Here is a 16,304-nt window from a genome sequence, read left to right on the forward strand (position 1 = left end):
GTAAAAGCATCCAGCACCAACCCCTGGCACAAACCATGGTTTGAGTAAAGGTAGCTCTAAACAGCTCTAAAACCAGTGGAGATCATTGTGTTGTGGTCACCTCATGAGGAGCAACTGTATGTTCCACTGTTTTCAGCTTGCAAATTTTCCCTGGCAGTTTTATGGTTTATCATTTTTAGTATTTCGATTAGTATTACCAAATTGAGGATACATTTGTTGTAGACAAGTAGTTTTCGTTTGTTTGTTTAATTAGTCCTATTTAGGTAAGTGTTTCTTGTTTCTCTTTCAACCATGGCAGGAGATATGAAGCTAAAAAATATCTTTTAAGATAGCAATAGCATTTAGATTTATATACTGCTCTATAGTGCTCTATATCACTCGTTGAGCAGTTTGCAAACGTCAGCATATTGCTCCCAGCAATCTGGGTCCTCATTTTATCAGAAGGATGGAAGGCTAAGTCACCTTTTAGCCAGTCAGGATTGAATTCCTGGTTGTGGGCAGAGTCAGCCTGCAATAGTGCATTCTAACCACTGCACTGCTATGGTTCCGTCAATATCTTTTTGTTACAGAGATTCTCATACATTCTCAAATTTTAAAAAAATCGAAAATCATTTTTATTTTATGCTTTGTAGATAAAAGATCAGTTTTAATGCTCACATGGGAAATCTTTTTATGAATATTCATAAATTTAATGCAATTTCCAATCACTAGCCACATAACATTTCTTTTTTGGAGTGGACTAACAGATAAGTCTTGTAATGTATCTGTTAGCTTTTAAATTTCCACTGGAATTACCTTTGTGTGCTTATGGTAATAATTTCTTATAGTTCCTTTAAGTCCTTTTCACCTCCAAAATAATCTTTTCTATGTTTTGTTTTATTTCATTATTTACATTTGTCTAGTTCACATTAAGTGCTCAAAGTATCTGATAATTAAAATGTTTAAAAAATTAAACCAAATTTGTTAGAAACCTGCAACACAGCTAATAAAATTTTCCAGGGAAACAATTGTTTATAGTACTAATGGACTGTGTGTATGATAAATATCTTTACAGAGCAATCTTGTAAACATTCCATAAATTTACAAGTTTAGCTAGTTTTACCACCTATGTTTATTTGCTAGGGAAGCATAATTAATCTTCATTAATGAAGATAAATGCTATGACACATTAGAAACTATTTGCTCATTTTCTTGAGATCAGAGTTGTGTGAACGAAAATTGTTATCTAGAAGTTTGGTTTGTGTTCATGCTTCAGTTTGTAAGAAATGAAGCACTGTTGATTTATTTGACCTTTTGTTTTTCACACAACTGCAATGTTGCATCTTGAGAATTTTGCACCATAGAGCAGGCAGAAAATCCCATGCAAAATCCTAGTAGTCCAAATTAAGGATTTGCAAGATAGTTTGAAGTTTTCTGAGTTTATAAACCTCCTTTAGCCTAAGGACATGTTTGTTTTAGTCGCAATGGATTATCTCTGAAGGGATGTGGATTTGAAACAGCTTCCAAGTTCACAATAGATGTTTTCATATTGAAGCGCAGGGCATTCTTGGATTGGACATGAAAATTGTTCTAAGTCCAGTTAGAGTGTTTTGAACTCAAACTAGTTCAAATTAAAAATGTTTAATTTTTAATGCTTCCTACTCATTCTAGATGATATGGAAAGATTCTGTGAAGCCTTTCCTGAAAAGGAAGACTATAACTCCATACCCTGTCCCCTGCTGTTGTAATCCAGTTCTCCTGTGCTAATATTGAAGCAGTGAAGAATTATTCCCAGTTCTCATGTCAGTGATAAAAGGACCCTCTTTGTGAAAGAGAAGATTAGGACCATCTGCCTCTTCCTCCTCCTCCTTCTCCTTACAAAGAAACCAGGTAAGATAGGGCTGGGACAACACTTCTTTCTATGTGATATATAGAGTTTTGTCTTCAAAACGTCCAACCTTTCTGAGAGCACAGAGGCAAATTACCTGTGAATACACCTAGACAAAACATTTGTGAAGATAGAGACTAGCTTATTTTGATTACTTCTGAATGGACCATAGAGAGTACTGCTGCTTTAGGAGAAACAAAGTCTGTGAACAGTATGAAAAATGGAGAATTCTCTTCAGATGCCCTTTGGATAGTTGGGCTAGCCTGGTGTTTATAATGTTCTATATAATCTGTGCATTGTTTTTGGTATTGAATGTCATAGGTTGGCTGCTTGGACAGATTTAAGAAGGAAAGGTCCGTCTACTACTACCGTAGCTCTAATGGCTATGTGAAACTATAATCGGAGGCTGTCTGCTATGTGAAAGTTGCCATTGCTTTCATGCATTGGTTCCTAAAATTATTTGACTGATCTCTTAGGGAAGTAGGATTCTGACTTTTGATACATCACAGTTTGTGAGTACAGTGCATTGGAAAAGGAGGTGTAAGTTCCCAAAAATGAAAAAAATAAAATAAAAGCTATATTGAAAGAGTTTAGCTTTGAAAATTGTACCTGATGATAGTTACGAAAGAATGGAGACATGAACCTAAGAGAATTGCTTTAACTTTGAAAGAATAGTAGCTATTTTCAGAAATTAGGTCAGCCCTGTCTTTATAGTGTTAGATTTCTTAATAAATTCTGGTTTCTTGGCAAAAGTGCATTCACTGGGGAGCAACAGAAGAGCAATGCGTAAGATGACCAGTGCTTCAAGGGGAGAAAAACTTTTACCAGCAGTAATTATATAGAAAGAAAAAAATTCAGTAAATGGCACTTTTTTTCCCTACTCTTGTTTGATAAAATCAGAACTTTTTATCTTTTATTTCATTTAAATATAGAAATAGAGATACATTTCAGTTATATCTACAATAATAGCATTTGTCCTTAAGCCTTTACCCATAATTCGTTACATTTTATGTTAAGGCTGACAATATCTTAAAGCATAAAATTTAGAGTTCTATGTCTTAGCTTTCAGGGAAGTAGATATAAGATTGCAGTTCAATGAATTGATTAATCAGTGTATGCGTATAGCTTAGCTTTACCTGCTAGCGCAGCCAAGTGCCAGATCTAGCTTGTTCACTGCTTCTGGAGTAATCCAATTTATTGAATGAACAGTCCAATTACTGAGTGCTTAAATTTTGGTCAAAGTAGAACTGTAGGATAACTATGTTTTTAAATAAGCATAAGCCAGTTTTCTGCTCAGAGGATTCCAGGCTGTAGTCCTAAACCCACTTAGCGGGTAATAACTCCCATTGAATTAAAAGGGATTTAATTCTGAATAGATATTATATGATTGTTCCACAAGTAAGACTTACTTAGTTCACTAAGGAATACTAAGAAGGAACATAGTTATAGCTATTTTGTTTTATTTAAGATATATGTTATCAAAATAAAACCCCAGATAACTTACTATATCTAATTGACTTAGTTCTAATTTGCCAATCATTCTTACAGGGAAAACTGGTCAGTGTTATAATTTGTTGGAAGATGTGCAGGGATAGGAATGGTGTTACTTTTGGTACTTTTCTCCTTATTCATACCACCTGATACTATTTCAAAACCATTGCCCTGCCACAGCTGCTTCTGCTTCAGTTCCTTTCACTTGTCTATCTCCCCTTCCCATCTTTGCGCTTTTGGATGCCCTCCATTCCACTGGTACTATTCCTGCTGCCTTTACCTGAACTTTGGCATCTTGTTCTTCTTGATGCTGGCCCAGGATCCCGGCTCTGACCCAGGATGCAGATCCAGGATATGCATGGCAGGATGGCAGGGCCTCATCTCCTGAAGGGAGCTCACTGGGCCCAGATGGGGAAGAGGTAGTGGGACAGAGCAAGTGGAAGAGACAGGGAGATGTAGGCAGTGGCTTCCCTGACAAAGGAGGCGGTTTCAGAAGGCCCTGTTCAGTGTTGACAAGATGCCACCTACACATAGCTGCCCTAGCTCCTCCACCAACTCCATCGCACTGCTTCCTCCCCATCTAAACCTAACAATGTCCCTTCGGCAGACAAGGCACCATTGCTCTGCCACACTCACCTTGGTCTAAGTGTCAGGAAATTTCTCCTTAGTTCTAGGTTTCTTCTCTCCTTGATTAGTTTCAATCCATTGCTTATTGTCTTGCCTTGAGGGGCTTTGGAGAATAGCTTGATTCCCTCTTCTTTGTGGAGACCTTTAAATATTGGAACACTGCTATTATGTCACTTCTAGTTCTTCTTTTCGTTAAACTAGCCATGGCCAATTCACATCTTCACCCAGTCCCTGTATCCTGGGCCAGGAGGAAGAAGAAGACAGCAAACGTCAGCCGGAGGGAGGCGGGTGGCAGGCGTAGATAGATGAAGTACAGGGTGGCCAAAAGAGTAGAATTTTGATCACATGACTGCAAGGTGCTCCAATAGCCATAACTTTATGGACAAGTCATAACTACCATTTGTTTAGTGCTGTCATAAGTTTGAATGGTTTCTGAACAAAGTTCAGACTACTTGTAGTTTTAAGTCTCTCATTTATGCCTCAAGTGAGAACTCTGAATGGTACCCTGGGCTGTGTCTGAAGTAGAGGTCCAGGGCTTGACTTCAGCCCTAGTACCACCGCTGCCATTTAAAAAGACTACCCCATGTCATTCAAGGTATAGTTGTCCTCCATGACCCAGTGCTCCCCAGGATCTGCACTCCACTTATCTTTTGGCACTGTTGACAGCCCCTGCAGCCTACTGGAAGTTCTTCCAGGTCGCACAAGGAGTTTGTTCTTGCAATGGTTTAGGACAATGGTCGGCAAGCCGCGGCTCGCAAGCCACATGTGGCTCTTTACACATTTTAATGTGGCTCTTCTGTGTGCCGGGCGCCCGCTCCCCTCCCTCCTCTCGGGCACTTCAAAACAAGCGCCCCTTTCCCTTTTTTCTTTTCGACCCACAATGATTAGGGAGGATCCTGAAGTCGGGCGGGAACGAGAAGCGAGGAGGCAGAAAAAGAAACGGAGGCCAAGGAGCTTCCCCCCCGCCCCCTCCCAGCAAAAATCTAACCGGGGAGCCGGGCAGTAGCAAATTAGCCAATCATGCGAGGAAAGCGAGGTCTGACCGGGTGGGCAGCGAAACTCCAGGGCTCTCTGTTCTAATTCCCCGTGAAAACTGTTGCCTCTGAAGCGTTTGCTCTACTGTTTGAACCTTTAAGCGCCCCTTTCCCTTTTTTCTTTTCGACCCACAATGATTAGGGAGGATCCTGAAGTCGGGCGGGGACGAGAAGTGAGGAGGCAGAAAAAGAAACGGAGGCTAAGGAGCTTCCCCCCGCCCCCTCCCAGCAAAAATTTAACCGGGGAGCCGGGCGGGCAGTAGCAAATTAGCCGATCATGCCGCGTGGGTCGAAAAAAAAGGGAAAGGGGCGCTTAAAGGTTCAAACAGAGCAAACGCTTCAGAGGCAACAGTTTTCACGGGGAATTAGAACAGAGAGCCCTGGAGTTTCGCTGCCCACCCGGTCAGACCTCGCATGATTGGCTAATTTGCTACTGCCCGGCTCCCCGGTTAGATTTTTGCTGGGGGGGGGGGAAGCTCCTTGGCCTCCGTCTCTTTTTCTCCCTCCTTGCTTCTTGGGGCTCCACCAATGGGGGAGCAAGGCCCAGCACCAGGCTTTGGGCTAACACAGGGGTCTGCAAAGTTGGCTGTTTTAAGACTGGTGGACTTCAATTCTCAGAATTCTGGGAGTTGAAGTCCACCAGTCTTAAGAGCCAATTTTGCAGATCCCTGGGCTAATATGATTGATGCCCTTGGTGGACTTCAATTCTCAGAATTCTGGGAGTTGAAGTCCACAAGTCTTCAAGCTGTCAGGTTTGAAGACCCCTGGTTTTTTTTTCTAAAGGGTTAGTGGTGCAAGGGTCTTGCAACTTGACAGCTTTAAGACTTGCACACTTCAATGCCAGAGTTCCTGAGCCAATATGACTGGAGGAGGAATTCTGGGAGTTGAAGTCCACAAGTCTTAAAGCTGTCAGGTTTGAAGACCCCTGGGGTTTTTTTTTCTAACGGGTTAGGGGTGCAAGGATCTTGTAACTTGACAGCTTTAAGACTTGCGTGCTTCAAATGCCAGAGTTTATTGAAACTAAAAACAGTGTACCATCCTATGTATTTTCGGTTTTAAAAATGTGGCTCTCAAAATAAATTTCAATCGTGGTTTTGGCGAGATTTGGCTCAGTTGAAAAAAAAGGTTGCCCACCACTGGTTTAGGAGAATGCTTTTCTTCAGCAGCCTCCAAAAACCTGCAGCTTCATTCTTGCATGATTTTTGGAGATTCTGGAGTCCATAAAGAAGACAGCCCTCTCATGTGATTTCTGGAGGCCAGGCAAGAGCACACCCCATTCTCTTGTGTGCCCTCCACAGCAACTGAAAATCACATGAGAACTAGTCTTTTCAAGAATAGTTGTTACGTGTTGGTATACACTGGTGTGTCAACCAAAACATCATGGCATACACCTTTGACATACATGTCATAGGTTTGCCCAGCAAAATCCAGAACAAAGAAGTATGTCTTTGTTTTCCCGTTTCCTCACACAGAACCACTCCAGAACCAAATCAGATTTCCATCTATTGCAATTTCTGTTAACAGTTGTGAACTCTTCAAGGAAGGGAAGGTTAAGAAACAGACTGAAGAAGGGTTTCTGGAATATTCCTTTACTGTTTTAGGCGATAACAACAGAATCTGGTCCTTCTGCCCCTCTTATACAGGACAATGTCGACTTTTTTCTTCTCCTTTCCCAGGACTGATTTTTTTTTTTACTTTTTCTTAATGGTTTTTGCATTTCTTTGTCAAGGTTATCTTGATGCTCTTCTACACAATCTAGTTCTCAACTAGATGTTCTTCCTCACTGTTCTTCAGTAATTGATAGAGATGTAAATGAAAACAATGGAGAATCTATACAGCCAATTTGATTTAATAGAAACTTCAATTAAATATTTATTTCAACCCAAAGTTATTCTTTCCAATTTAGCAAAATGGGACTAAATTTGGTGAAGAAGGTGTAGCTGATAAAAGAATATTTGAAGTACAAGATTAGCCAGAGCAGTGCAGGGGCTGGGAAGAAAAAATAAACTTGAAAAAATTGCCCAAATATACCCCTCTGGGGGATAGGCAGTTGGATATCAACTTCGAATACAGGTAGTCCTTGACTTACAACCACAATTGAGCCCAAAATTTATGTTGCTAAGACACTGGTTAATAATAATAATAATAATAATAATAATAATAATAATAATACTAATAATAATAATAATAATAATAATAATAATAATAATAATAATAATAATAATAATAATAATAATAATAATAATAATAATTTTATTTGATTAGCCGCAACCCTCTCCCGAAGGACTCGGGGCGGCGTACAATCAAAACGGATAAAAATACACATAAGGCAAACATACAAAAAGAACAGAGACATATACATATGTGCATGGAGGAGAGTTGACTTATAAGTGAAAGACAGTTAAAAACACAATTTAAAATCCCCTTAAATAAAATTACTAAATTAAAAAACCCATCAGGAGCGATACGAAGTTATGGTTGAGCCAGGCCAGCTATTTGGAAAAGGTGGGTCTTGAGCTTGACACGGAAGGAGCGGAGGTCAGTAGTGGTCCTAATATCCGGGGAGAGGTCATTCCACAGGGCTGGGCCCACCACAGAGAAGGCTCTGCTCCTAGGCGCCGCCCCATGGCACTGTCTGGTGGACGGCACCTGGAGAAGTCCCTCTCTGTGCGAGCGGATGGGTCGTAGGGATGTATGGGGCAGAATACGATCCCGCAAGTAACTAGGTCCTGAGCCATGGAGCGCTTTAAAGATCGTAATCAAGACCTTGAAACGCACTCGATAGACCACAGGAAGCCAGTGCAGCTCGCGCAGGAGAGGTGTCACATGGGAGTACTTAGTACTCCCCATAATCACCCGCGCGGCCGCATTCTGGACCAACTGCAGTCTCCGAGTGCATTTCAAGGGAAGCCCCATGTAGAGAGCGTTACAGTAGTCCAGGCGAGACGTCACCAGCGCATGGGTGACTGTGCGTAGGGCATCCCGGTCCAATAGGGGGCGCAATTGGCGCACCAGGCGAACCTGGTGGAACGCCCCCCTGGCCACGGCTGTCACATGTTCATCCATGGACAGCCTGGCATCTAGGAGGACGCCCAAATTGCGCGCCCGCTCCACGGGGGCGAGTTGAATGCCCCCAATGGCCAGGGATGGAATTATCTGGTTGAACCGGGGAGCCGGAACCCACAGCCACTCTGTCTTGGAAGGGTTGAGCCTGAGTCGGTTGTCATCCATCCAGATCCGTACGGCTTCCACACACCGGGACATCACTTCGACGGCCTCGTTGGGGTGGTTCGGGGTGGAAATGTACAGCTGAGTATCATCAGCGTACAGATGATATCCCACCCCGAAACCACGGATGATCTCACCCAGCGGCTTCATGTATGTGTTGAACAGGAGTGGCGAGAGGACCGACCCCTGTGGCACCCCACAAGTCAGGGGGCATAGAGTCAACCTCTGCTCCCCTGCCAACACACTTTGCGTCCGGCCAGAGAGGTAGGAGCCGAACCACCGCAAAACGGTGCCTCGGACCCCCAACCCCTCCAGTCGGTGCAACAGGATACCATGGTCGATGGTATCAAAAGCCGCCGAGAGGTCTAATAGGACCAGGATAGAGGAACAGCCCCTATCTCTGGCCCTCCAGAGATCATCTACCAACGCGACCAAGGCCGTCTCTGTGCTGTGCCCAGGGCGAAAGCCGGACTGGCGCGGGTCTAGATAATCATTCTCCTCCAGATGTCGTGGAAACTGAGAAGCCACCACACTCTCTACAACCTTCGCCAAAAAGGGAAGGTTGGAGACAGGATGATAATTGGCCAGCTCCGTAGGGTCCAGGGAAGGCTTCTTGAGCAAGGGTCTCACCACCGCCTCTTTCAAGGCGGCTGGGAGAGACCCCTCACCCAAAGAAGCGTTCACTAGGCCCAGGAGCCAGTCGCGTGTAACCTCCCAGGATGCCAGTACATGCCAGGAGGGACACGGGTCCAGTAAACATGTGGTAGGTCGCAGTCGTCCACGCAATCTGTCCAAATCCTCGATGACAACCAAATCAAACTCCTCCCAAAAAGGTTTCTCAAGACTCGCCACTGGCGTCTCGACTGGGCCACTGAAGGGGACCCAATCCTTCCGGATTTGAGCGACTTTATCCTGCAGATATTTCCCAAACTCCTCTGCCCTACCCTGTAGAGGGGCCTCCCGTGGCCTCTGAAACAGAAGGGAGCGGGACACCCGAAACAGGGCGGCAGGGCGGTTCTCTGCGGATGCAATGAGAGCGGCACAATATTGACGTTTGGCCGTTCTCAATGCCACTAGGTACGTCCTTAAATGGGCTCGTACCTGTGCTCGGTCAAATTCGGATCGGGAGGATCTCCCGATTAAGCAAATTTTGCCTTGTTTTATAAGCTTCCTTGCCTCCGTTCTTAAATGAATCACTGGAGTTGTTACATTAGTTACACAGTTGTTAAGTAAATCTGGCTTCCCCATTGACTTTGCTTACGAGAAGGTTGCAAAAAGTGATCACATGACCCTGGGACACTGCTACTGACATAAATATGAGTCAGTTGGCAACCATCTGCATTTTGATCATGTAATCATGGGGATGCTGCAACAGTGTTAAGTTTGAAAAACAGTGATAAGTCATTTGTTTCAGTGCTGTAAGTTGACTACGTATATTCCATTCTAAGTTCCCTTTCTGGGACCTAGAAAAAGACATATGCAACTTGTAACACTGTACACATAATCACAACATGAGGGGAAAGCAGAAGCACAGTAAATTAGTTCATTGTAAAGAAGAAGAAATAGATATCCCTCCCATGAGCCCTGCCAGTAAAAAGGTTGGAAACAGTTCCAGAAGTGACTTGTTTTCCATACCTCCTTGTTTGCAACCCAGCAGAAGGTCAGCATAACTTAATAAAAAAGAACACAATACTAAATTCAGTATAGCAGGAAAAGTCAGCTAATGAGTGATCAAGTTGGAAAATGGATCAGATTCATCGATAGACTGAGGAAAGAAGCACTATAGAAAAATACATCTGGAATGTATCCCATGGGAGAGGCAATTAGATAGCTTGGTATGCTGCAAAATACTCTATTCTAAGCTCCTCCCCGCTCCCGGTCACCGGAATGGAGAGTATGTAGCGTGCTCTGTGCTTGCCAATACAGCCATGCAGAAACTTGGGACAATTTGAGAGTGAAAACACACACACTGTATACTGGGGCAGCACAAAAATATCCACTCTGCTCAGAGCCTGCATGTAATATAGTACATGTGTCCTCTCCAGAGTCTTGCAATTGAGTAAATATACAAACATTGTAAAATATAAACATATATGCACCCCAATTAGATTCCCACAGATACCACAGGTACACATTTTCATATTTAACTGTAAATAATTGATTTAATGCAGGAGATTAAACCAGAAGCCAAATCTTTGTTTTGCTAGATTTTCTGCTTAGTAACTAATCTCCCCCCCACACACTATTTTTCTTATTACAGCCAGTTGTTGAAGCATGCTTTAGGAACAGTGGTAGATTCATGTACTTTGTTCTTTCACCTTTGTAGCTTCAGAGAGGGAGGAGTTTAACCATTTACTTTCTCCTGCTGTTTAGGAGAATTTCATAGTTTCATTCTAGGTACAGTGTTGCATGATAGGCTGTAATATATTCTTATAATTTAATACTTTAAATAATGGTGCTGTAAAATATATTTTAAGGAATATTTGCTTTTGCTTCTGGTTGCATTTTGCTCATCCATTATCTTACCTAATCTTGCTTTTCCCCCCCCAGTAGGTGGATCTCCAGCAGCAGTTCTGGAAAAAAAATCAGAGCGGGCCAGGAATCGGAGAAAACCATGGTGAATGTGATTTTTATTTCTATTGCATTCTGTTGTATGTGTTTGCAAAGCTTAACTGTAGTGCTTGAAGAGGATTTGTTCCATAATTGCTTGATGTTTGGTTTCTGTAACAGTAAATGAAAGATAAGAACATGCTACACAAAACAATCACAATATGGTTTATTTGTTCAAGAATACCATGTTATGTGAACATGGCAATAGTTTCTCTTTGCATAGAGGAACAGTGACAGTTTGTTCCATTCATCAGACCTATATGCTGTCTTCACACATGAGCATTAAGCAAATCACAAAACCGCTGCATAAACAAGCCACCACATTTAGCATTTTTCAGTTTAATTGTCTACATCTTCAGCCTTGCCATTTTGCGACTTTCAGGATTTATAATTTCCTTGAAAATTATAAGTAATTTTCATGGACATGAACATTTCTGGGATTTGTTTCAACTCTACTTTGCCATACAATTATTGTTCCCATACAGTTCTCTAAAATATTCCTCCCAACATTCCTTTAGCTTAATTTCATCCCAAATCATCCCATCATATTTATTTTAAATTCCATTCATTTTGCTTGAGGCTCCTTTAGGTTTTTTCCTTTTCTTCCAAAATATTTTTTTAATTTTAATTAAATCTAATTAAATTGACCACATTCTTTGCATCTTCACATTTCTTTTACCATTTTCAACAGTTTTTGTATCTTTTACCTCAGTTTACAGTTTCTTTCTACTCATTATTCCATTAAACATCCATATTTCCTACTAACATAACTCCACATCCTTTCATTGTGTTCCAAACAATTTCTACACCATATTTCTTTATTTCTGCTTTCTCTTCATTCTGTTGGAAAATTAATCTGTATCCTGCATATAGGAGTTATCATTTCTCTTCCAATAGTCATTCTGCTCTTCCAACAGTCACTCTTAGTTCCTTTCACATTTTTCCTTTTCTTGCATATCATTTTTCCCAAGATCTAAAAATACTTGGAACGTGGGATACTGCCAAGTTATGACCTGTCCCATATCAAGAACATCATAGCACTTCATAGCATTTGACTAATTTGTTCAGTCTTTCATTTTAAAAATACAGACAGCCACGCTTTCCAATTGATTTTCCATACATGGATTCATTTATGCTTAAATTTAAATTTAAATTTATGTATTTGAAACAGACACTTCTCTTAAGCAGGTATTTACCAAATAATAACTTTTTATTCATTCTTGAGTTTCTAAATGGTCCAGTAACTTTTTCTGTATTTCCCATGTCATTCTCATGCATTTAGAACAGGGGTGTTAACTCGCAGCCTGTGGGCTGGATTCATCATGCACTGGCCACACCTGGATTAGCGAAGGGGAAAAAAGTTGTGATATGTCACGTGACACTGCAAGTTTGAACCCCTGACTTAGAATGTTGCAACTTTTCACAGAACTCATCCCTGATTCTTCCATTATCACCATTCAGTGAAGTGTAACTTACCACCTATCGATTTCTACTTTCATATGAACTCACAATAAAATTCATACTTTTTGATAGTCTAATGCCTTCATTCATAATTAAAACCTACCCTTTACTTCCCTGAACATATTTATGAATTTTATTCTACAGAAAAACTATTTCATTCAAACTTATTTTGCAGTTCATTCATTAGTTAATACACCATATATTCCTTTTTCATTACAGGTTGCAATTTTCATATGCCATGATCTTCACTGTGTGGGCCCACAGATATTGACTTCCCATTGTGGCATTTTCACATAATGTTTTTTAGTAAGTTAAAGAATTTGTAGGCTTGGTTACCTACCCCTCATGCAGCACTTTCTGCTAGTGGGAAGGTCTGAAGCAGTTGGCCAGTATGACTTAAGGGCACCGAGGTCTAGTTTTATTCCAAGCATACTCACACAATTTATGTGAGGAACTGTTTCACCCCAGTGGGGTTGGCCTGCCCCACCTTCGCTGACAGAAGGGGCATGCTGCAGACCCTGTTGGTCAAGGAATTCTTGCTAGTAGGGTCCACGAGGAGAGCCTTTTCCTACATGGCTCCCACCCTCTGAAACATTGTGCCCCTACAACTGAGATTTCCCCCACCCCAAGTCATGGCCTTCCAGAAGGGCCTTAAAACTTGGTTCTGCCGATTGGTCTGGAGTCCTGATGGTGGTATTCTATACTGCAGGTGGTTAGTGAATTAGAAAAGATTCTACATGCACCCCATATTACTTCTTTCCTTAGCCATCTTTGTTATTTTTAATGTTAATATTTATCACTTTAATGTTTGATATTGTTGTTTTTATTTTGTGAGTTGCCTAGAATTGCTTGATCGGGCAAAATATAAATTTAAATAAATACATACATTCTATGGAAACTGATCTCTAATCTACAAATCTTGCAGTTGCATATGCTTTTAGTGATGCAACAAGATTTTACAAAAAGTTGATGGTTCAAATTAAATGATTAACTTCAAAACAAATAAATGTGAAAATGTTTATTTAGATACAAAACTTGAAAGTGTAGATATAGGATGAGAAGCATCTATCTTGGAAGCAGAACATGTGAAAAAGATTCTGTGTTCTCAGTGAATAATACGGCTCTTTTGAAAATTTATATAATTTTCAAACTGCATTAGCAGAAAAATAGTGTTTAGTTTACAGGAAGTAATAATCCATTATTCTGTGTTAGGCTATATGAGGAATGTTAAATTGAACTTTAGGTGCTGCATTTTAAGAATATTTGCACATACATGTAGTCCTTGACTTACAACAGTTCATTTAGTGATTATTCAATGTTACAATGGCACTGAAAAAGTGACTTATGAGCGCTTTTCAGACTTATGACCATTGCACCATCCTTATGTCACGTGATCAAAATTCAGATACTTGGCAACTGAATTATATTTAGGACAGTTGCAGTATCTGGGGTCATGTGATCACCTTTTGCGACCTTCTGACCAGCAAAGTCAGTTGGGAAGACAGATTCACTAAACCACAATGTTACTAACTTAACAACTACAGTGATTCACTTAACTGTGGCAAGAGAGGTCGTAAAATGGGGCAAAACTCAATTAACAACTGTCTCGCTTAACAACAGAAATGTTGGGTTCAATTGTGGTCATAAGTTGAGGACAACTTGTAATAGCATGTTCAGAAAAGAGCAGCCTGGATAATGAATGATAGAAACCAAGTCTTATAATAATGCTAAGAAAAAGAGCAAATTAAAAAAAAAACTATGATAATTGTGTTGTCTGAAAGTAGTGGTGGGATTCAGCCAGTTCAGGAGAACCAGTTGTTAACTTTCTGAGCAGTTTGGTGAATTGGTTATTGGAAGAAATCATTAGGGCAGAGAACCGGTTGTTAAAATTATTTGAATCCCACCACTGCCTGAAAGCCTGTTGTGGATAGAACAAATTTATTCTGTATTGTTTCGAAGTATAAGTCCAGAACCATGGAAATTATGGTGACATTGGGGCATTCTTAACGATGAGCTAATTGGCAATGGAACTGAATTCCAAGGTTATAGCTTCTGTCAGAGACATTGTAACTGCTATAGTGGCTGACTCCCTTGAAGAATTAGGTTTCTTACATTTCTTTTTTCTAACCAGGAAGGATTAAGAATGGGAAACAAGATAGATTGTGAATATGGTGAATTTCTAGTCATTGGAAGTTAGTTGGGAGAAGAATAGTTGATGATTAATGAGATAAAAAGTGTAGCACATTGAATTCATATTGAGGAAAAGTTTTTTAAACACAGATCCCTAGTGTCAAAGTATTATCACTGTAGAGAATCATCAGTGGCCAGAATAACAGAGTTGGAAGGACCTTAGAGGTCTCTAGTCCACCCCCTTGCTAAAGCAGGAAACCCTAGAGCATTTCACTCTCTCTGGTGTCCAGATGGGTAGTTTTGTTTTGAAGGGTCACAGTTTAGTAAAATCATACTTTTGTATCTTTGATTATGTTCATCATTGCCAGTCCCTAGGTACTGTGCACCAGCAAGACATAACTAAAAAATGTGTCCGCATTACTTACAAATACGATAGTAGAAAATAAAGATAATTTCCTTTTTATCTGCCCCGTAACTGAAATAGGTGGTGGCAGCTTAAACAAAAAGGGTGATAATGCTTCATTTGGAGACTATCTCTGAGGAGTCTAGCTATTAAAAGAACTATGGTATCAAGGGCTCAAGAGAAGGGGTAAATATTTAAGCCAGAGAGAAAGGGCTACTACTACTACAGCATCCTGGATTGCTGAATCTGTTTTGAGCAAAAAGTGAACCAGATGACTGCCAAAGTTCCTTCCAACTGTGATTCTATGAAAATGCACATTAACTTAAACTCTTCGTCATGATCTTAGTGTTTCACACAAAGCCTACATCAATAACTTTCTCAAGCTGAAGATTTTTTATAGAAACTGTACTCTGCCCGCTGTGCATATAAACTACTGTTCCTGTCATTTTCTTTTAAGCATTGCATAAGTGGGGCATTGGAAGCATTCTGTATCTCTTTTGAGGTCATTTTTCTTTGTCTGAATCATCATTGGATTTCAGAAGAGAGAGAAAAATACCTTAATTGTCTGTTGGGAATATTGAGATCCTTAACATTGGTGCTATTCTTCCTGCTAAGCTCTCAGACTTATGACTTATAGATAGTCCTTGACCTGTTTGAAACAATGACAATGCTGAATGAATGGTGGTTATGAATGGTCCTTGAGGTTCTGGCAATACCAGTATTGCTGCAGTCACAAGGTTATGATCTGGGTGTTTGGCAACTGTTTCATACTTATGACCCATTGCAGCATTCCACAATGACATGATCACCATTTGCAGGCTTCTTTATTGGCTTCCCCAGAAAGTCAGTGGTTAAAGGTTGCAAGTCCCTGAGCTAAGTCTCCTCCACCTATGCATCATCTCCCAGGCTCTCTGCATTTGCACTACAGTTTTTATGTACCCCCATGCCATGCCTCTCATGCACCCCTGAGCATCCTCCCCAAATTTGTCACACCATTACTCATCCCCTACACATCTCTAGCACCTCGCAGGTGGCTGGAGCGAGAGGTGAGCAGGTGGGCAGTGTGCATAGTGCATCGGGGTGGGCGGTGTGTGTGTGTGTGTGAAAATGGGAAGACCCAACTGCCGCTGCCTCCCCAGTGCCTGCCCCAACGCCCAACGCTTGCTTGCTTGCCCATCCACCTGCCCAGCTCTCTCTCTGGCCGCCCGCAGCAATTTATCTCCATGGTGAGTTGGCCATGTGTCTTGCAGCAACTTGACAGAGGTTGATTCTCTCCTTGATTAGTTTCCACCCATTGCTTCTTGTCCTATTCTCAGGTGCTTTGAAGAATAGCTTACCTCCCTCTTCTTTATGGCAGCCCCTGAGATATTGGAACACTGCTATCATGTCTCCCCTAATCCTTCTTTTCATTAAATTAGGCATACCCAGTTCCTGCAACCATTCTTCATATGTT

General features: G+C 41.1%; 1 protein-coding gene across 3 annotated transcripts in view; it reads left to right on the forward strand.

Moving 5' to 3' along the window:
- Positions 1-16,304, forward strand: part of MTMR4 (myotubularin related protein 4) — a 53,367-nt gene that overhangs the window by 4,242 nt on the left and 32,821 nt on the right. For 2 of the 3 annotated variants that reach the window (XM_081942398.1, XM_081942399.1), the window contains exons 2-3: positions 1,651-1,869; positions 10,798-10,864. In XM_081942398.1, coding sequence (XP_081798524.1) covers positions 10,862-10,864 — 3 coding nt within the window. In that variant the 5' untranslated portion in view covers positions 1,651-1,869; positions 10,798-10,861. The remainder of the gene's footprint in view (positions 1-1,650; positions 1,870-10,797; positions 10,865-16,304) is intronic. The other variant, XM_081942400.1, reaches the window with a different exon arrangement.

Source organism: Natrix helvetica (assembly GCF_964273705.1).
Source record: "Natrix helvetica genome assembly, chromosome: 2".
In the NCBI taxonomy this organism is placed as follows: Eukaryota; Metazoa; Chordata; class Lepidosauria; order Squamata; family Natricidae; genus Natrix; species Natrix helvetica.